The sequence below is a fragment of the Tachypleus tridentatus genome, chromosome 1 (assembly GCF_004210375.1).
Source record: "Tachypleus tridentatus isolate NWPU-2018 chromosome 1, ASM421037v1, whole genome shotgun sequence".
Classification (NCBI taxonomy): domain Eukaryota; kingdom Metazoa; phylum Arthropoda; class Merostomata; order Xiphosura; family Limulidae; genus Tachypleus; species Tachypleus tridentatus.
This window is the reverse complement of record NC_134825.1, coordinates 65,817,245-65,840,694: the sequence shown is the minus strand read 5'-3', so window position 1 is coordinate 65,840,694 and position 23,450 is coordinate 65,817,245. Positions and strand designations below refer to the sequence as shown.

The 23,450-nt window shown below is 34.7% G+C and overlaps 1 protein-coding gene across 1 annotated transcript; it reads right to left on the bottom strand.

Moving 5' to 3' along the window:
- Positions 1–354: 354 nt before the first annotated feature.
- Positions 355–14,230, bottom strand: LOC143250801 (protein hairy-like). Its single transcript, XM_076501819.1, has 4 exons — positions 13,583–14,230; positions 4,489–4,584; positions 3,056–3,143; positions 355–2,800 (listed from the first exon to the last, which is right to left on the bottom strand). The coding sequence occupies exons 1-4, from the start codon at positions 13,631–13,633 to the stop codon at positions 1,998–2,000; spliced, it is 1,038 nt and encodes a 345-aa protein (XP_076357934.1). The 5' UTR covers positions 13,634–14,230; the 3' UTR covers positions 355–1,997.
- Positions 14,231–23,450: the final 9,220 nt, after the last annotated feature.

Here is a 23,450-nt window from a genome sequence, read left to right as displayed (position 1 = left end):
CCAATGATACTTGTTTACTAGCTATGTCATCTTGTTTAAGGGTAATGTTTTAGAATTTAGCTGAAACATCTTACGAAGTATCATGTTTATTAGCTGAGCTGTTGAATTTCATGTTTATTATAATAGCTTAGTCATCTTTTTTATTAACTACTTAATTAGATTTTTGTTGTTTATTCTCTTTACATGAAATTGAAAATGAATGAACATAAATAACACTTCTTAAAAGTATAATTTTCTGTATTTGTTACATACTAAATGTAGTATGCTGTAATTTCTGAATTACATGTAAAAGCATTTAAAGAGCTTTTTAAGCTATGGCTCACACAAAGTGAAATCCTTTAATATAAATTATTTCATATAATTGCAACTTTTCAAAAAGTTTAAAATGGCATCACACATTTTTAAGCTTCATTAATAACATTTTATTAATTAAAATTCAAATATAAGAGTTATTAGTTTACACACTTATAAATTACTTAGTTTATCTAAAGAAGTATATACGCACGCATGCGTTTTAAAGACATATCAAAATAAATGATTTACATATATGTTAATTATCCAAACTAGTTTTATCCAGTTTCCTGGTCATGCATTCAAATTTTTAATCCATTTATTGATTTGCATTTACAGTTGCACTACATATACCAGCCATCTAGTGGCACAATGGCATGATGCGTGTGGATTTACAATGCCAGAAATCGGGTTTCGATACCCATGGTGGGCAGAACACAGAAAGTCCATTGTGTAGTTTTGTGCTCAGTTACAAACAAACATATGTACATAAACCATTGGAAGAACCAATGTCCTAAATCTGTACGTCTTACATTTTGAAAGTATCTCCAGCATTCCCTTATTTCATATAGGTTGAATCCACCATAAAAAACTGGTTTTGATAACCATCATAATGAAGTTTCTTTTCTGTTAGTTTTCAATCACGGAGCTGCCAGTGAGCTACTTGTTCTGTACTAACTACTGATACCGAATCTCGGTTTTTAGTATTTTAAGCCTCCAGACTCACTGCCAAACCACTGGTTGTATGGAATAAAGAAGTCACGAGTTGTTGTGACCACTGCTTTTCCCAAGTTAACTAATATCCATATCTATACATAATTTTTCAACTGTATAAAATTAAAATTTATACTGTGACAAAACCTAATTAATAACGATATTACGTTAGATTACGTCAATATTTGCTCACATAAGACAGTATTAAGTTGTATTTGATACTACAAGCCATTGGAAACGAAATTTTTGTGACACATAATTCTTAAAAGTATCGTGTTTTATTTACGCTTCCAGTATTTAAAAGTCCCCCACGTTTCACAATAATTCTTTTTCCAAAAGAACAATGAAATAATAGTGTACTGTTATTCACTTTACTTATAATTTTCTATAACTGAGTAAACTAATGTATATTAAGCCTGTTACTTTACTTCAAATAAATCATTAAACATTTTTATCATTTCAAATTCATCCACATCCCTGAAGTATCTTATGTTTGAGTAACTCTTAGTAGGAAATGATATATTTCTGTGGATTCTATATGAATGTTATGATGGATTATGGCTTCATCACACTGGAATAAAATGTGTTCCGAAGTGTTCAAATACAAAGCCTTATTTTACTTTGGATACTATAGTTAGCAATAACATAAAACTCCATATATCCTACTGAGATTATAATATAATGTAAAAAGACCATAGCTCATATATACACACATATACACAAAAATATATAACTATCCCACAGACTTATTCTTTCGAATATTTTGTTTTACTCCAGACGTAAACACATTATGTGACGTAATTTCTGATTTCCTAAGTTCAAGATCTATTTACGTCTGTAAAAGCCTTGCAACATTTATTAAGTTATTTATTATATATACACGAGTTTCTTGCTATTTTTTATTTAGCATAATGTGTCAATAATATGATTTCTATATCTCCCATAGAAATTAAATCTTCACTGTAAAACAGAGTCAGTTTCACAATTTTACTTCACCATGGTCGCCATACGTTATCTAACATCGGAGAACGATTATCTGGAAAATCGACAAAATTAAAAGTCGCTGGGAGAGACAAACGAAGTGTTTGTGATTCTTGTGATCTTCCAACTGACTCATCTGAGCTGAAATCAGAAGTTTCACTGGATATGGGGCTCAATGATTCTGAACTGGTATACTTTTCAGCGCTGCAAAACATAGAAGAATCAGGTTTAGGTAGGAAAGGGTTTGTGGATATTTCCTGAGTTAAAGCAGGCGAATCTAAATTCACAGGAAGAAGTTTAAAGGCACTAGCTGTTGATGATTTTTGATGCAAATCATTGGCGTCCCTAACTAGGTTTTGTGGCAACACTAAAGCCAAATCTCCGTTTGCTAGACGTTTTGGAACTAAACAAAATTGAGTAATTCCTACAGTACAACAACTAGACTTGTTACAGTTAGAGGAGAGAGAATCGTTACGACAGTTAGAGGAGAGAGAATCGTTACGACAGCTAGAGGACACTGATGAATCTGGAATTTCCTTGAAGTGGCAACACGATTGCATAACGTCGCAACCAGATGAGTTACAGTGTTGGATCGTGGCACTATGCAACTGAAGTTGAGGTGATGAAGAGTGTAACTCCAAATGTTCCGTATCTTTGAAATCTTGGACTCTTTTCACCAGATGCTGCAGAAGCTGTTTCAGGGTGTTTTCTTCGATGTCATCTTGTTTCTTCAAGTACAGCTCCACCTCGCGGAGGCATTCCTCAAATCCGACCAGGAACTTGTTTTTAAGCTGTGAATCGTTTACCAGCGTCGCTGTACCAGAAACGATAAACGGCACGTGTTGTAGCAAATAAACACAACACAATCATACTAGTTTAACATGTACAAGAACTAAAAATATCGTTAACGTTTTCACAGCTTTTCTATGGAAAAACCTTTTCATTTTGCAATTTTAAAATATCATATTCATGCTTCATTCTTGTTCTCCAAGAGTGAAATATATTATTTAATTACCTTTAGTTAATAAATATTTTCATAAGGCATTGCTTATGTATACTTTTTAAGTACCTGCTCTTTCTTGACGATGAAGACCCTGTAGATGGCGTACAGCCATTTCTAGGATGTCGGCTTTCTCGAGCTTGGAATGTCTAGGATTCTATGATGAAACCGTTTTGAATAGAGGTGAAACACATAAATAATTTTAAAAAAAAACATTAGTATCGTGTACACTACAAACATTTTAAATACGGTTAAAATAATTTAAATAAAATTCATGAGAACGTGCACACAAATAAAACAGAATGTGTGCGAATTTTATAAAGTTAACATCGTTAACTGAATATTTCCGAAATAAAATACTACCAACTGTGATATTAATAGTACTTTAAATAAGACTGAATATATTTTATACTTTAATATCACCCATTTTACATTTACAAAGGATTAACATATAATTTTTAAGAAAATGTGCCTTGATAAAAGGGATAGTTTCGAACTGGTTTTATACGCAAAACTAGATCCATCTAAAAATTTTAAAATAATTAACTTAACGACGTATTTTCTTCTTGAACATATTAAAAGTATTACATTATTTGAAACTCAGCAAAATACAAACATTCAAAAAGGTATCTACGTATCTATTTTGGACCTGAAAAAAACATTATTTATGTACCAATTTTCATGAATATTACCAAGCACAGCGGAGTAATTGTCAAAAACACCTAAAATTATGCTCTTTATGGCATCTAGATCCCACTATAGTTAATAAAAATGGGAAAGTCAGACATGTTTATTTAACAATGTATGTTGCATGTAAAAAAAGTATATTTATACCCAATTCAATGTAAATTGGCTGAAAAACGGCAGAATAATTGTCAAAAATTTTATTTGTCAATGTGTAGGACCTGTAGAAATGCATCTTTGTACCAAATCTCATTGAAATTGTTCAAAATACGGCCATGTAATTGACAAAAATTCCCCAAATTATGCGTTTATGTCAGTTCTGACCTCCTAAAAAAAGGGCTCAAGTCCAAATTTTTTGTACGTTGTTCTGTTGGGTGCATGAAAATCTATATTTTTGTCGCCCCCAGTGGCACAGCGGTATGTCTGCGGACTCAAACCGCTAGAAATTGCGTTTTGATACCCGTTGTGGATAGCCCATTCTGTAACTTTGTGCTTTATTTTAAATAAACTAGATTTCTGTTAATTTTCATTTTGATTGCTGTGATTATGGCTGCAATGGAGAAGCAAAATATATATTTTTGGGTTGGTTGATCTTTTACCACATAAAGTCCATAAAAGGAAAAAATAAATAAATAACATGAAAAAGTAACTCGACGTATTCGACTAAAGTATAACAATACCTAGTTTCAAGTCAATCTGCCAAGAAACGAAGGGATGGAACTCGATCGAAATGTGTTTGGAAGAGGAAGAAACAGTACAAAAACAGTATGCCATTCTATGGAAAGATAAAAATGTCTAGACAGGAACAAAGAACTTACCTCTGGTTTGACGGCTTCCAGTAATAGTCCTTTCAATTCAGCCAAACTCTGGTTTATTCTAGCTCGACGCCTTTTCTCCATCAATGGTTTTGATACCTGTAACGTTAGAGACCACATTATTTTCACTTTCACAGAGCCCAAGTCTGACTGCATGGTTGTGTTTAAACTAAAATTTTTCTTTGTCAGGTCATATAATGCTGTTTTGATTCATAACGAAGGAAAACTAAAGTAAATCTGTGATCATATAACTTTGTCCGGAATTCAAATGTATAGTGTTAAAATTCTCTATTCGCTTCGGAACAGTTTGTTAGCTTTTTTATTCTCCAGTTCATATTGCTAAACCAAAAGTGACATTGATATCAAATACATTTCCATTCTAGTTGGCTATGGATTTCTGAGTTTTGTTTGAAACACTTAACAGTTTATCTTAATTTGACTAACGACAGTTAATTTTATTTTTTAAAAATTACAAAAACTTTTCGCTTTTATTTTAGCAAATTCAGGTTTTGAGTTATGTAAACAAAGACTGAAACAGCAATGTTGCCTCTATTTACCAAATAGCTGGGAAGAAGTAAAAACTATTACGTTTGCGTTATTTGCAAATCTTTAACTCATTAGGGGGCTCACAAGTGTTAATGTTGTTTCAAGTTTATTTTTAAAAACATATTTCGCTCAGAAAACAAAACTTGAACACGATTGATTCGCTGGCCGCTTCTTTCTATTTGTGTCCGCAGACACATTGCTATACTACTGGTGGGCTTCTCGTCTTTTATCCAACGTTCATGAATTGGTCCAACAAATTTAAATGTGGAATTACTTTACAACATCTTGATACTTCAAAAAGCCTAACCTGCTTGTAGCTGTCATTTTCAGTGAATCACATCCATGTAGTCCTTTCTTAAACCTTCTTACGTAGTTAATTAAATCAGTTTACATTGAAATAATCAGTCGACAACCTTTTAGGTTTTAGTTCAAATAGAAAAAGAAAAGTTACAAATTTTAGGAAAATCTGTAAAGTGATTGCATCGTTTTTTGTTCAAATCAGTTTTAAAAACATAAGAATTTCATGTGTTCTTTCTCAGTCAGATCGTCAAGAACCTTACTCTATCTCAGGTCGTTTTTTATCATGTAGCGTAAATCAAGTTAGATGTAACAAGACAATTGAATTTTACGTGGATATATGGCCTTCAGTTTCGTAATGTTTTATATGTGTATGCAAAATAATTAAATATCGTGTAATTAAAGCCACTCCATTTCTCTTTACATAAATTGAACACTGTCCAAATACTTAACTTTACTGAAAACAAACCTGGTTCTTGTATTAGGACTCTTTTCACCACTTCTCCAACAAACTTATAGAACATTACACTTATATTTTTATTCAAAATAGACTGATTATAATCTACTTTAGTTAATCACATGCAAAACTTTAAGCCTCTCATGGTTAATCTAGTAGATAACTGGTAAGACCAAGGATCCATTCAATATTCAAAGAAGCGTGATAGTTAACACTCTTTTAGCAGACGTACTTTTGTCAAAAACAGTTCACAAATATATTTCATTAGAGCCAGTCAGCAATGGCAAAAACTGTTACTACCAACTAACCGTCGTTCATTAAGAGAATGAAGATTGGACAATTTTCGTGATGACGAGAAACTCACTTGAAGAAAAATGTATTCTCAAGACGACTGATATGGGTATTAAAACTTTAAAATGAAGTACAGAACAACGTTTCGACCTTCTTAGGCCATCTTCAGGTGTTTTTTTTTGTTAACCTGAAGATAACCTAAGAAGGTCAAAACGTTGTTCTGTACTTTATTTTAATTAAAGTGCTAATACTCATACTAGCCGTCTTAAGAATACATTGGACAATTTTGTGGAAGGTGCTCCAGTGGTCAGAATTCTCAAATACTTTGTTTTCTCAGATAGATTACCTTTATTAAACCAAAAAGTGTTATGCAGTGGAGAAAAATGTCAAATGGTTAGACCTTGGAAGTATTCGATTACCTATAAGTTTTGATTACATCGATTAGTGTCATTTAAAATAATCGATTTATCGAATTACTCTTAAATCTATCACATCACGAAAATAAACGTGTGTTTTTCTTATAGCAAAGCCACATCGGGCTATCTGCTCAGCCCACCGGGGGAATTGAACCCCTGATTTTAGCGTTGTAAGTCCGGAGACATACCGCTTTACTAGCGGGGGCTCGTAAATAAAAAGCTAATCGAAATAATGTTTCTGACTATTACTATGTTTGATTATTTCAACTAGCCAAGTGATCGAAATAGTTCCATTATGATTTTCCATTACTATTTTTGATTTATTAAAAATTATTCAACTCAGTTTTTTAATGTTACTGCTCAAGAAAATCAGTAACTAATCACAATTAGTGTTTCCAATTACACTAACTTAAATTATTCCAACAATCCAAAGTTTCAAGTGAGAATTATCGAAAGGTTGAAAGTAATTAATTAATGAGCGAGATAATTATTCAGTAAGCAAATTGGACTAATCGCCCAGCTTTACCAATGAGTTGATTATACTCGTTAAATATTCTGCCAATTACGTATTTTCACTCATAACTGTTATTAACAAACATTCTTAACCTGTGTTTGACTTCATGATCACTCAATACATTTGTTCAGAACTAGGATACTCGGAAATCAAGTCAGTTTCAAATGTTTATGCTTTGTATAAGAAAAAAATTGCATAAACAAGTTAGAAAAGTACTTTGTATGTAGGGATAAACCTCGAAGTAACTAACATTAACAAATAGATACTTTTTAAATAAATCAAAGCAAACATCCTGAGTATGTTACAAAAACCAGTTTTCACACAGTGTTGAATAGTCAATAAGAAAATAGTCCAAACAACGGCTGAAAAGTATACAGTTTGAATGTAGCAACTTGAAGAAAACCTTATAGAAATAGATCCTTCGAGTGTTTGCTGGGAAACAGTTCCAATATATGTTGAACAATAAATAAGTAGTTTCTATATGCTAGCTTCCAACAAAAACTGGCCGAGACGCTGGGATAACAACTTTGAAAGTGAACTGAATAATAGCGATTACTGACTGAGAATCTCCCATAGCAACAGAATAACAACCCTTAAGAGTACAGTCGTTGCGTTCTTTCCGGGTAGTTGCTAGGTTACCGTTTCTTGAAAGAAGTAAAACATATGGATACTAGATAACATTTTCAAAACATAAACGTTTTTTTGGGTAGCCTGAAGTTAGAGTGATATTCGCGGCACTCGCATGCAAATAGACTTCTAAATGACAAAAGTGGCATTTTCAATTCCACCAAACAACTAAATTATATAAAAACTAGGGATACGTATCTTATTGTAATAGTGGATACAATACAGTAATTTTACCAACAGTTAATTACAAAGTTTAAGTCTCGTATGTAATTTGTTATCTACATTACTAACATTGTCTTATTTAAGTACGTTTTTACACTTTGTATCTCAGAACGGCTGGTATGGGTATTAACACATTTACTAATAAAGCAAAGAACAACGTTTCGACCTACTTAGATCATCTTGAGGTTGAAACGTTGTTCTCTGCTTTATTAGTAAAGTGTAATACCCATATCAGCAGTTCTGATATACATTATTATTTCAAATAGGTTTTTCGTAATCAAGAAGTGTTTACACAAATTTTTTTTAATTCTCAGGTTTAATCAACTAAATAGCAGCTGGCAAGAGAAGTAAAACGAAAAAGTTAATGTCCGTCTAATTATTTTGTTATTATTAATTTATGTTACTTTGCATGTAATGTTTTTGATAAAAGAAATGATGACAACATGTAGTACTCAATACTCATCTTTTTTATTGAATCATTACTTTATTTGAAATTATGATTTTTTTTTGTGCAAACGACTTATAATATTTACACAAAGTTTGCCAAATTTCGTGAAGATACATAAATTGTATCGTATCGGACGATGTATCAATACAATCGTATCACAGCTTCACGATAGGATACTAGTATTGTATCTCCACACCTTTAATAAAAATAACTTTTAAAAAATGTGTCGTGTCACATCATGCTTGATTTCTCGAAATAGGAGGAGCCATAAAATCCAAAATGAATTTATCCAGATAGAATAGTTCGATTAATGTCTGCCTATTACGATTTTAGTAACAGGGGTGCAAGGAATCATGAGAAAGTGGGTTGATGAAACCTTATAAGTGTAGTGAATGTTTGTATAATAAGCCTAAAGTAAATATATAGTGTGAGATCTTGTAGCCTAGAGTCAAGTACAAAAAAAAATTATGAAGAAAGTAAAATTATGGATTCAATTTTAAAATTAGGGAATTTCCTGTTATAGTACCAACGTGTTTGAATAGAACAAACTTCTTTACTCAACTGAGACTTTAAATTAAGAAATCAACAAATACTTTTGTTGCTAAGTTCAACTGCATAAAAGTCATTGATGGAACATAGTGTTACCAAAATACGTTTGTTTGTGTGTTTTTCTTATAGCAGTGCCACATCAGGCTACCTGGTGCGTCCACCGAGGGAAACTGAATATCTAATTTTAGTGTTGAAAATCCGAAGACTTACCACTGTCCCAACGAGGGACTACCCAAACACACTGACTTTTCTATACATTAGAAGTTGCTAATCTGATTTTTTTACCAATAATTATTCTATGAATACCAACAATTTCATTTCATGAATTATCTTAGTTTTGATTTACAAAGTAGTTTAGCGATGTCTGACTACCGCCACTACACTTTTCTGTCTCTTTGTTAATCAAGCTTGATTTCGCAAAATTTATTTATTTCAGTTAGCTGTGAAATGTGAAGTTAGGGCTTACAATGGAATGCTGATGTTACTACTTACCCCATCATTCTTTTCGAGTGTGAAACTGGAAAGTGTTATTGTTTTATTCCTGCCGTTGTCGCTCCGTGACGGTCCCAATTTACATAGTCTGATGTCCGGGTTTGCACTAAAACAAACAAGCATGCTAATACCTTCAGTTTATACTGTTCGGATGAATATGTGCATGCCAATATCGTTTGTTTTTATTGTTTTTCGATGCAGGTACGAATATCGCAATTGCTGAAGTGTAAGCTTACTAATATCCATGCTGAAGATTTTTCATAACCCAATATGAATAACTATAGGGCATTGAATATGATGAAATTCGACTATTAAGGCCTCCAGATCATTACACATTTAAGTTCCAAAAGTCACTCATATTTGTCGTTTAGGAATATGAGAATGTCGTATGTGTGTTTTCTTATATCAAAGCCACATCGGGCTATCTGCTGTGTCCACCGAGGAGAATCGAACCTCTGGTTTTAGTGTTGTAAATCGGTAGAATTACCGGGAGAGAATGTAATGAATATCAAATACCGATCTCTCGTTTTAAGCTGTTCGTTTGTGATTCGTACGAGCTACATAAACGCGTAGCGTTAGAGGTTGAAATATCCTCTCGCCTGTCTATGGTCGCTCAAAAAGAACGTACTGAAAGGCATTAAGATTTAAGTACAGAACACTCGGTTATAAAACCGTATTCTAAAATTTGATTATAATATTTCAGCATCAATTAATAAGAATGAACATGTAAAGGTAGAGTTATTTTTTATGTGCTCTTTTTAATTAATTTATCTTGAGGTTTCTTTCTCTGCATAACTGTTGGTATAAGTATTTTATCACTATTAAAGTCGACAACAAAAGAAGACATCACGAATACGAAATAATTACGAGTAGTATTACATCCTCTAATGATGTAATATTTCATTTGAAGCACGAGCTTTGTGGTTATGGAATTACACAGTTGTTTAAGACAAAGATATAGGTTTCTAATACGCAAAACCGAACAACTACATTAGGCAAGGGTCTAATGTTTAAACCAAGATACTCTCTCACTCGTACAACCAGCAGGTAATAAAACTAACGTCTTACAGGATTCGTTTATTTAATGTTTAGTAAAAAATATATTGAACTATATATTTAATATCACAAATACAATAACCGCAATTTCTACAGTTCGCAGGTTCAACTTAAATTACATTCTGAATGTAACTTTTACCTTACGATTACGTCACACTATGAAATCATTGAAATATTTAAATATTTCAGTGCAAAGCCACATAACGCCATCTGTTTTCTACCCACAAACAGAAGACGGATATGTAATAATAAAATACAAACATATGTTTGTTTTTCGGTCTGAAAACTTGGCTACATCACAGCCTTCGACCTACTTGTAATTTGTAAGAAACATGTTTGAGTACAATAAACTTTAAATATAAAACTAGTTCCGGAAAGCTTACACACTATTAACATTCTATCGTAATAATCATCGTAATAATCGTAACAATTTTAAATTAATCACTTGAATATATATATTATTCGGTGGCTTCATGGCTTACAATGTTAACGCTCAGGGTATGATTTTCACAATGGTCACAGCGCAGAGTTCATTGTACGCTGAATCTAACATTTACACACGAACGTTAATATTAAAACAACGAAGCTTTATATTGAGAAATATGTCTTGGATCATAGCTCTAAGGGCTCTACACACAGATTAGGTCATTATATATATATAACGTCAACGTAAAAAAACTTGAGCAACTGGTATGAGAGAGTATTGGAAAGATATACCACGTTTGTTTTAATTTTTGCGCAAATTTACATAAAGGACTATCTGCGAATAGCCCTATCTAATTTGAATTAATAAATTTGAGAGAAGACAGCACCCACAATCCCTAAGTATAGAGTAAGTTTCTTAAGCAACTGGTCACGAGTCACAAACCCTCAGGTTCAAATTTCGGTACTCTAACTATAAAGCCATACCTAACTCAAGTGGTTTGCTTTGTTTTGAAATTCGCGCAAAGCTACACGAGGGTTATCTGCGCTTGTCGTCCCTAATTTAGCAATATAAGACTAGAGGGAAGGCGGCGAGTCATCACCATCCACCACCAACTCTTGAGTTACTCTTTTACCAACGAATAGTGAGATTGACTGAACATTATAACACCCTCACAGCTGAAAAGGCGAACGTGTTTAGTGCGACGGGGATTCGAACCCGCGACCCTCGGATTATGAGTCGTGTGCCTTAACCATCTGGCCTTGCCGGGCCAACTCAAGTAGCGTTTCTATTTTCAACAAAATCTAAATAATATGACAATCATGATAGTAACTTCAACCAAGTTAAAAGGGCAGAGTAACACTGCTGCGGGTATGACATATTCAGGAGCCAACATTTGATCACATATGCGGTTATTGGCAGATCTATTCCAAACGCTCGATGTCAACTACTCTTACATTTCTAAACACTTTAAGGTCACATTAATTAATACATACATTTATATACGAACTTTAGATTAAGATCAGACACAAAGTGGTAAAAATTATTATTTTTATTCTTCTCGCTGAAGAAGCGTGTGTTTGTTTGTGATTTCTTAAAGAAAGCCACATCTGGCTTCCTGCTACGTCCACCAAGGAGAATCGAACCCCTAATTTTAGCAATGTAAATTCAAAGATTTACCACTGTCCCACGGTGGAACGAGACAATAAAGACTGACACGAAACGAAGCTCCACCAGAATCTGTACCAGCGAATGTTGATGACTGTAGCGCATATAGCATTATTTCATTTATGAAAGTGCTTTCGATAATTTTAACGGTTAATTACTCTCTACAGCCGATACATTAAGACTGATGACTTACATATACACGTAAAGTCTAAGATATGCTCCACAGCTGCTACATTAAGACTGATGACTTACATATACACGTAAAGTTTAAGATATGCTCAACAGCCGCTACATTAAGACTGATGATTTATATATACACGTAAAGTCTAAGATATACGAATGCAGTAATTTTTCTGATGACCCTGTCAACTGAGGCTCGCACCAAACTTCGGGTGAAATAGTAATTAATGAATGTTAAAATAGCCACCAGTTTACATGTACAAAATCAAACAAGTTATAATAAAAGGGCTGTCCCTAAATACATGTGATATCTAAAAAGAATGAACATTTATAAAACGGAAAGCCATTTGAAGATAGAGTAAAAGTGGTTAAGTTAAACAAGGAATAAATTGGAAAAAACTTGCTCCTCCATTTTCTGTTGGAACTGGAAAAAACCACCACTGTGAATATATCTTCAAATGTTTTATACAACTTGGCTCTATTGTTAGATATCACACAGTTATACCGGTGAACCCATTGTTTTAACTTCGTTGTTTTTTATCTACGTAAAAATTCCTTGATTTATTGAAACCATGAAAAACAGTTTATTTCTTGTGACGCTTACTATACTCCTCTTTACTTGGATGTTCGAAACTTTTTGAAAATTTTGTTTGAAAAAGTATTAACATGATGCACGCATTTTAAACTAAGGAAAATGTATAGTTCAATTTTTTTAAATGAGTATTTTCAAGCAAGTATGTTATGCCTATTTTATTGTTTGAATTCTGATGATTATATAAATTTATTATATATTTTTATTACTAGATTTCCACACGATTTTACATGTTCATACTTCAACAACATTCATTCCAGAAAAATAAAATAAAAAATCGTTCCTTCTTACATGATTACAATAAATAAGAAATGACTTTAGAAAAATTATACAATAAGGTTTGGTTTTTTGAATTTCGCACAAAGCTACTCGAGGGCTATCTGTGCTAGCCGTCCCTAATTTAGTAGTGTAAGACTAGAGGGAAGGCAGCTAGTCATCACCACCCACCGCCAACTCTTGGGCTACTCTTTTACCAACGAAAAGTGGGATTGACCGAAACACTATATAACGCCCCCACTGCTGGGAGGGCGAGCATATTTGGCGCGACTCGGGCGCGAACCCGCAACCCGCAGATTACGAAGCGCACGCCTTAACGCGCTAGGCCATGCCAGGCCCTATACAATAAGTAAACGTAAAATTACCAGCTAGTACTACTAGCATTGTTATTAGTTTTATTTTGTCCAACACAAATAAATGAAATGTTACTATTTTGTTCGCCATACATTAAATTATCAATCATAAGACTGAAGTTGAAAAGAAATAATTATCTTACGTTCATTATAGACTTCAGAACTTCACATAAAATCTTTAATCACTTACCCGGCTGACTTCTTGCATTGGTTTGTCCACATTTTGGTCCTCGCTGTTCATCACTGTAAACTTCTAAGTTGTAGTTATTGACAAAGCTTTAAGATTATGTTTTAAGCTTCACTGTTGTAATTAACCATACAAATGTTTATCAACTGACTTAACTAATTATTATTCTTAAAGGAATTAATGACAAAAATTTATTGCAATGACAAAGAAGCGATGTGATAATCTTCTGAGGACTAATTAGAAGTAACGTGGTGTACAAGTGCAGGTCAGTTGTTAGGCCTCACACAGCGTTTAGAAATTTCTCCTCAATGAGCACGCACAATTTTGATCCATCGCATCAGTGTAAAATAATCAACTACAGCGAAATCTTATAACACGTGCTGCGCGTACCAGTGGTTTTCAGCCAATCTACTGACAGGTTAAACGAAATCGTGATTGGTCTTGATTCTCGCGAGCCCATAACGACCAACGGGAACAAGGTAAGTACTAGCGTGTGGCGTGCACAACCGTGCCACGTGCTCCTTGATCACAAACAAGCGTTCCCTAAATGAAGACTCCTGTGGTGAGGGAGGGAAGCGCTTCTCTTACTCTCTCTTTTTTCTTTTCCTTTTTTTTAAACGTAACGTCTTTCAAATGTCAAGTTTCATCTGAAAAATTAAAGAAAGACATCTTGTGTGGCCTCTAAAACGTTAACAACCGTTATGAGCAGTATAGATACAAAAATATTTGGATAATAAACAGCTGAGAAATTAAAAAACAACAACACTAAATGGTATTAGCTGTTTAGTTTCAATATTTTGACAAAACGTTTGAACTGTAAATAAGGCTTCCTTTGTAGATCACGTGATTAGACTTAGTTATAAGGTATTCATGAAGGACTCTAGTTTAACTATAAAGTTGAGAATGATGTTTTAACACATAAATTTCAAAAATTGTTTTTCGGTAAATAAAACAAGTTGTAAAATTATTTTGTGACCTTATTACAAAGTTTTTTTTTTTAAAAAAAGAATTCCATCATAACTTTAAATATTTTAATCTAACTTTCTTTCTAAAACCAATGCAAACGTTAATGACGATTTGATACATAAGTGAAAGAAGTTTATACAGGCATATAAAATATATAATATTTTTAAAACCGTAAAGCATATCAAATGAGAAAAACTTCTTTTAAATTTTAGAGTTTAAAGTGTGAGAAATGTATTATATAAAACAGCACTTTGCAATATATATATATATATATATAAGTTAAAATAATTACACTATAAATAATTATTAAAAACAGCGCCAACCCTAAAAAGTGTTCTTAGGAGACCATCTTCTTTATACGGTTGGTCGCTGTTTGTAATAAATTATTTATTGTGTAATTATTTTAGCATTATATCTCTTTTTATTGCATATATGAAGAATATTTTATGGCATCTTACGAAACTAAATCGACTTGTCAATTTTGTAATCTAGAACTCTTAAACAGTCAGCCCGCGTCATGTTTTTAGGGACTGATTTGGTTTGTTTTGAATTTCGCGCAGAGCCACTCAAGAGCTATCTGCGTTAGCCGTCCTTAATTTAGCAGTGTAAGACTAGAGGGAAGACAGCTAGTTACCACCACCCACCGCCAACTCTTGGGTTACTCTTTTAAATAGTGGGATTGACCATAAATTTATAACGCCCACACGGTTGAAAGGGCGAGTACGTTTGGTGTGACAGGGATTCAAACCTGCAACCCTAAAATTACGAATCGAATGCCTTAACAATGGAATCACATCAATATTCTGAGTTTATGATTCACTTTATAGCGAAGGGAGATATAAATATAGCCCGGTATGGCCAGGCGGTTAAAGCACTCCACTCGTAATCCGAGTGTCACGGGTTCGAATCCCCTTCACACTAAACATGCTCGCTCTTTCAGCCGTGGAGGCATTATAATGTGACGGTCAATCCCACTATTCGTTGGTAAAAGAGTAGCCCAAGAGTTGGCGGTGGGTAGTGATGACTAGCTTCTTTCCCTCTAGTCTTACACTGCTAAATTAGGGACGACTAACGCAAATAGCCTTAGTAAATATTTAGAACATTTTAATAATTTGATAAAGTTATAGCACACTACAAAAAAGCAACAGATATTTCTCTTAAAAACAAACAGAGTCTGTAGAATAAAAAAAACACACAAAATATTAGTCTGAAAAACAACAACATAAAAAGTCAATCTATAATACCACAAAATGTTTGGCAGCTTTTAATAATACTGTTTATTGAGAAATGGCACCAATTATCTGTAATTGTATTATGGTGTTCTATGAGTTAGAAATAGTTTATTAAAAATATACACATTTCTAATAATAATTTTAAAACTTAATTATAGTAATCAAAACAAAAAAGATGTACAAGGTGCGACTTTCTTCTGCTTCATAGCCCTGAAGCTTTCTTCAATATGGCGCCATCTAGAGCTTTCATTTGTAACTGAAGTTCTCGACAGTATTCTGTATCAAGATTGAATAAAACCAAAACAAAGAGCGACAAATATTTTTATTACTTTATATTGAAGTTCATACGTCATGTTGTGTTGTAATCTGTAAAGTGCACAGTTCTTTTTGTGATTCATGGCATGCGCACGTTTTACCGTCGTCTCGACATTACAAATTGCAACGTTAAGGATCCCTCATGCAACTCCACTTTAGTGTCTACTGACTAACTAACATAAAACAAACTGGTGCGAATATTATTTCTACCAAACTAATTAATTTTTTTACCTTGACGTACTGCGTTCAAAGAACTAACCAAAAGAACAGTTAGTTATATATCAGAAAACGGAAATGATCTACTAGAAACAGGAAATGATTTTCACTGATTAAATTTGCCTAATTTAGGCATACTTCACCCAGAAACGAACGTAACCTCCTTCCTTAAGCGGCTGGTCGATAAGTGACATATTCCCCTCGGTGGACTCAGCAGATAGTCCAACGTGGCTTTGCTATAAGAAAAACATACACATACGCCATATTTTCTCCCGGCTGCATTTTCATAACGCTGAGAACTTTTTGGAAATTAAATCCATGAGTTGCTACTCAGATAATATATGCTCAAAATACAGGCCAATTACTGATAAAAACAGCTTATTTCGCGACTCTGAACAATTTATTAGTCTGTACAAAAATTTAACTAAGTTTCAATTGTTATGTTCATTTCCTGTTTTCATCTATGGCACAGCGCTATCTCTGCAAGCTTACAACGCTAGAATCCAGGTTTTGAGACCCGTAGAGGGCAGAACACAAATAGCTTATTGTGTAGCTTTGTGCTTAACTAAAAACAAACAAATTTCTGTTCTTGTATTTTTGTATGTGACATCTTCAAATCTGCAATCCACGAAATATGTTATACATATATATATATACACACACACACACATAATGATGAAAAAATTTAAATATCAATTAATTTTAAGTTTTTAATGTCAAAAGCAAATTCAACCTCAACTGTATCCCACATGAACCAGGTTTCTAGCGTTGTAATTATGCAGACATACCGCCAAGCCACTAGGGATTGGGGTGGGTGTGGAGGTGTTTAAATATGAACTTTAGTGCATATGTATATTTATATATGTTTATTAATTCAATACGTTATATGCTGTTGAAAATTAGCTGTTTTTTATTGGTTAATTCAAGCATTTACTTATTTCTGTTGCGATTACATATATTCATATAATACCCATGTAATCAAAATCCAACACTGAGAACGTGACCACGTACAGAGGAATTGAACTGATGGAAAATATTATACATTGTCTCAACCTATATGTACATCAACTTTCAAAGTGCATGGATAAATTCACTTTCGGCCCGTCATGGCCAGATGGTTAAGGCACTCGACTAGTAATCCGAGAGTCGCGGGTTCGAATCCCCATCACACCTAACATGCTCGCTCTTTCAGCTAGGAGGGGGACGTTATAATGTGACGGCCAGTCCCACTATTCGTTGGTAAAAGAGTAACCCTAGAGTTGGCGGGGGTGGTGATGACTAGTTGCCTTTCTTCTAGTCTCATACTGCTAAGTTAGGAACGGCTAGCGCAGATAGCCCTAGTGTAGCTTTGCGTGAAATTCAAAACAAGCCAAACCAAATTCACTTTCGCAAACCATTATAAACAAATTTCACTTTATTCCAATGTTTCACACGATCTTTAAGATAGAGTTAATTCAAGTGTAATGTGAATAAGTAAACTGCAGCGTGACATTGTCTGGTGGTTTGGGGTGTCTGTCTCGCTATCTGGAGGTCGCGAGTTCGAATCCCGTTATCAAAGATGATTGTCCTTTCAATCACGTATACTTTTTTGCTGGTAAAAATGAATCCAAAAGTTAAAAGTAAATTTGGCTAGCGCAGATAGTCCTCGAATAACTTCCGGCACAATTCAATAAACAAAATATATTACATAAGCGTTACAGTTTTTGTTAGTCTACAATTCTATTGACGTTACATGACTTTTTTGTGTTAAGAACAAAGCAATACAATGGGCTTACTATGCTGTGCTCTCTAGTAGTGTCGAAAACTGGGTTTTAGCATTATAGGCCGACAAATTTACCGGTTGAATCCCCGTATGTGTGTATACAAGCTGCGTATTGCCGTTCCTAAATTTGAACTTATAAACTGTGACGGCAATTAGTCAACACCACCCACCACTAAACCGTGTTTAGAATTTAAAAGTCACACTTTGCACAAAAAGGACAAAAACGCAGCCTTTTGTACACTCATAACAAACGTTCTGCAGAATACATCTTCTATGTTACTTTAGTGGTTTAGCGACACTTTGCGATAAATAACTCTCAGGCCTCATCATATCAGACAAAATTCAGTAAACACTAGCACCAGTGCAGGTTATATGAAGATTCTAAACATGATCATAACCACTACTGAAATGAAAATGTGATGCAACTTCGATAAAATAATATGGACAATCTGGTATATCAAACTGAGTCAAAGTATTAAAACTTATTTGTTTGTTTCGGATATTTGTGCATGGCTGGCTACACAAGGAATATCTGCACTATCCGTTCCTATCTATGAAAAGACAAACTAGGGAAAAGACGGCTAATGAAGAGTACCTTCTGCAAATTCCTAGGTTACTTTTATGACTCATCCTGTTCTACTGATGGTCTGGCACGTTAACTACTTAGTTACATTCTGTTCTACTGATGGCCTGGCACGTTTGTTCGCTACTTAACTGCATCCATCTCCATTGATAGTCTGGCACTTTAACTGCTTGACTACATCCGGCTCTACTGATGGTCTGGCATATTAACTACTTGGGTACATTCGTTTCTACTGAAAGCTTGGTACGTTAATTACTTGTTTACATCCGTCTCTACTAAAAGCTATAACGATTAAATTTCGTTAAATTATTTGTTGGGATCCTTTGCTGTTAACATTATTTTTGGCTGTAATCCCGTTAACATATCGTGAGGCCCGACCAGCTTAAGAGACCTAGATTAATTCTAAGGGAACAAATGGAAAAAAATACAAACAATAATTTCTCATTAAACATAATTCTTCGGCCTCAACTGTTAAATCAACAAATACAACCGTTTATAGTGCTCATGTGTTATTATTTGTTTTGTTTTTTCTTGGCCTGAATAATTGTTGTTTTTGTATTATTTACCTGTTATTGTCCTCGTGTACCCACCCCTTCTGGGGCACAGCGGCACGGCTGCGGACTCACACCGATACAAATCGGGTTTCAATACTCTTGGCGGGCAGAGCACAGATAGCTCATTGTGTAGTTTTGTACTTAATTCCAAACAAACAAACGAACCGTTCTCATAAAAAAAAACAATATTTGAGCAAGAGCGCCAGTGTATCACTAGGGCATTAAAACAAATGAATGTAGTGGTCATTTTAAGGTTAACAAAACATACACCTGCTGGCGACTGTCTAACGTTATATTTACTAGTGAGACAAAATCGGGGAGGTTAACTAGAGAGTAAAACACGTCTTTTTTTTTTTTTTTTTAGAACAACTATAGAATTTTCTCTGACGAGCTGTGAAATTCACAAGCAAAGGAGTTTGCCTTTTTCTTATATTTTAAGTACGTTTCAAAATCAGTGATGCATCACAACTGACCAAAGGGTTCTCTACATGATCTATACAGACGTTTTCACAAACAAAACGAACAGACATACAGTAAAAAGTCTAAACGCAGTATAATAGCTGCTATTCAAAAGTAATCAGATGTTTACATGCCTTTCTATAATAATATTTTAATGCTTAACGATGAAAATAATAGCACAGTTATGATACAGTTACAACAAAAAGTATTAAAACATTTGGTTTGTTTGTTTGTTTTTTTTGCACAAAGCTATTCGAGGGCTATCTGTGCTAGCCGTCCCTAATTTAGCAGTGTAAGACTAGAGGGAAGGCAGCTAGTCATCACCACCCACCGCCAACTCTTGGGCTACTCTTTTACCAACGAATAGTGGGATTGACCGTCACATTATAACGCCCCCACGGCTGGGAGGGCGAGCATGTTTGGCGCGACTCGGGCGCGAAACCGCGACCCTCAGATTACGAAGCGCACGCCTTAACGCGCTAGGCCATGCCAGGCCCTAAAACATTTGGTTTTGTTTGTTTGTTTTGGAATTTCGCACAAAGCTACTCGAGGGCTATCTGTGCTAGCCGTCCCTAATTTAGCAGTGTAAGACTAGAGGGAAGGCAGCTAGTCATCACCACCCACCGCCAACTCTTGGGCTACTCTTTTACCAACGAATAGTGGGATTGACCGTCACATTATACACCCCCACGGCTGGGAGGGCGAGCATGTTTAGCGCGACGGGGGCGCGAACCCGCGACCCTCGGATTACGAGTCGCACGCCTTACGCGCTAGGCCATGCCGGGCCAAAACATTTGGTAAAATGACCTTTCGATATCTACAATATAACGTTAGTTGTTATGGGTAACATATATATATATAAATGATTAAAGTAAGAGACCCGGCATGGCCAGGTGGGTTAAGGCGTTCGACTCGTCATCTGAGGGTCGCGGGTTCGAATCCCCGTCGCACCAAACATGCTCGCCTTTTTAGCCGGGGAGGGGCGTTATAATGTGACGGTCAATCCTATTATTCGTTGGTAAAAGAGTAGCCGAAGAGTTGGCAGTGGATGATGCTGACTAGCTGCTTTCCCTCTAATCTTACAGTGCTAAATTAGGGACAGCTGGCGCAGATGGCTCTCGTGTAGCTTTTCGCGAAATTAAAAAAAACAAACAAACAAAGCACATAAACTTAGGGGAGAGTAGGGTAATCGCGAATGTGGAGCAACAGTGAACTCTGCGATGTCTAGTAATGTGAAATACGTGTCGTTAATTAATCTTTATTTGTTCCACTACTTCCAGCAACCTAACTTTGCTCTTGAAGTCCAAATCGCTCGTTTTCCGTCGGAAAAACATCTAACAACGTGAAACAAGTTCATAAAATTATTCCACATCATTTCTTCATTATACATTTTAAGGTCATTATAGGGTCAGGCCACAGTGTGTTTAGGAAAGCATAATTGTGCAACCATGATAGAGTGCACGCTATTACTATAGAGAAGTATCCCTTGAAGCAACAGTTGGGGGGAGAAAAAACACTTGTATCAATAGATGGTAATTTCGAAAGATCATTCGGTATTATCCCACATGGTAATTTCATAGAAATTCAATGACAGTGAATACGTAAGAATAGTGTAAAAGAATGTGAACAGTATGTTCTGTAATGTTTCATTGAATTTTGGCTTAAAGCAATAAAAACAACATATAGTAATTTAACTTTTACCAAACAGCAAGGATGAAGTGACATTAACTCAACATGATGATCAAAATTGAAGTCGATATCTTATAGCCAAGGGGTTACAAGTCTATATAAACATGGAGTTGTACACTGTTTTATCATTAGATGATTTTCCTTTATAGAATAGGGTGAAGATATATAAAGGAAACTTTTCGACTGAATCACAATTCTGTAGATTTAGAAATGTCTGTAAAATGCGTGAGGGGAAAAAATATCTTAGACAAGCATCACAAAGCTTTACGATTCCTAAAGCACCCGTGCATGTCCATGTGAAATCAACACAACCTGTTTAGATGGGTAAGCATACTCTGCCCAGGTCATTAATAAGACAGATTTATGACTACAGTGTAAGAATAGGTGATATGTTTTTGGTATTACACACGATACTCGAAAATCATTAGCATTGGTTACCAGATCGTACATTTGACAAAGCATCAAAAAAAGCTAAATAAACTGGTTGTATGACTTCCTTCCCAGATACCCTCAGCTTTCTCTAAGACGACCACTTTAACCAATACATTTGTCACGAACAACCAATCATTTGAATGATTCCAGCAGCTTCTTTCTTAGCTACGTAATTTCCGCACAGGTTGGATGGGTGTTTGGAGTAATTATCTTCTTAGTAGTAGAATCCTTTACGCGAACCACTGACTAGTCGGTATCTGGATGTAGTTGTGCTGGTTCATTATTTTATCTATTTTACAGTATCTCCTTAGCAGAAAAACACCCACAAATCAACACAATGCTTCCCCCTAGCTTTTTCATAGGTGCTATGCATTGAGGTAAGTATATATGACCCTTCTTCCTCCGGACGTACAACCTACGTTTTGAACCAAATATTTCAAACTTAAGCTCGCCATTTTCCAATCATTAACAGTCCAGTTTTTGTACTTTTTAGCAAATTTCAATCTCTTTACGTTACTCGGAGACTGAAGTAAAGGGTTTTAAACTACTAAATGACAAACTATTCCATTCTTGTTGAATCTTCTTGATAGTATAGATCTGGGCACTTTTCTATCATTTGGTACATGGTTGTTTATCTCATGCTTTTAGTCACTGACAGCCTTCCTTCTGCTCCAAAGGCTGCATAAACAAAGATACTCAACATCAGTATCATTGAGTTTAGTTGTTCTACCTCTTCCTTTACTATTTCCAAATTTACCTGTCTCGATCTCATGATCCAGGGAATACTTGACAGTGTTTGGTTAACATTTCAAGTCTGCAGCGATTTGTTGGAGTGTCCAACCAACATCACGTAAAGCTTTTATGCAAACTCTCTGCTCTACTGAGAATTCTCTACACTTTCTGGGCTGTGTCATGACAACAAAACTTAATATATGGTTTTAAACATTGATTTGATGAAGGTTTATTTGTAACGTGCTTTCAAACTGCTTTCTCCTGGTATACAGCAGTAGCACATGCTAGCTTCTTTCTAAATAGTACTGCATAATGGAACCATGACTGTCATTTCAGACCATAAATTTGATCAGTATGTTCATTCAAGCAGAACCATTATTACGTGGTCTTGGGAGAAGCATATGGGAATTCTAAATAATAAGTATTTTCACCCTGGGTTATACAACTGTTAACAAAAATCAGTAAAGCATTAACAAGGTGTTGTAGTTTACATTTTTTTAGAGACATGGAAGAATTACGAACTAGCGCATAAAATGAAAAGAATGGCAAGACGTTTTCATATCATAACAATGTTGCACAGTTTTAAACATGAAACATCTGAAAATTGTAATATCTTAAAATTGAGTACATTAGTAGTTTGTTGTTATCTTTCTCTTACTTATGTTTCAAAACTTGTTGCCATTTCATATTCTTTTCATGGAGACATTTCTCTTTTGGCAATATATATCACAAAGTAATGCATACAGTGTATGATAAAACGTACTGTTATTACTTTTACAGATAAGATGAATAGTGTCGCCGCAGATGTAAGCTTCTGTATGTTTCGTTGACGGAAATCATCCGTTCATTTGTCACTGGAGTGGCACTTCTGGTGGATGTATGGCAGGATTAATATAAGTAACTGGAAAAAAAAAAAAAAAACCACACAGCG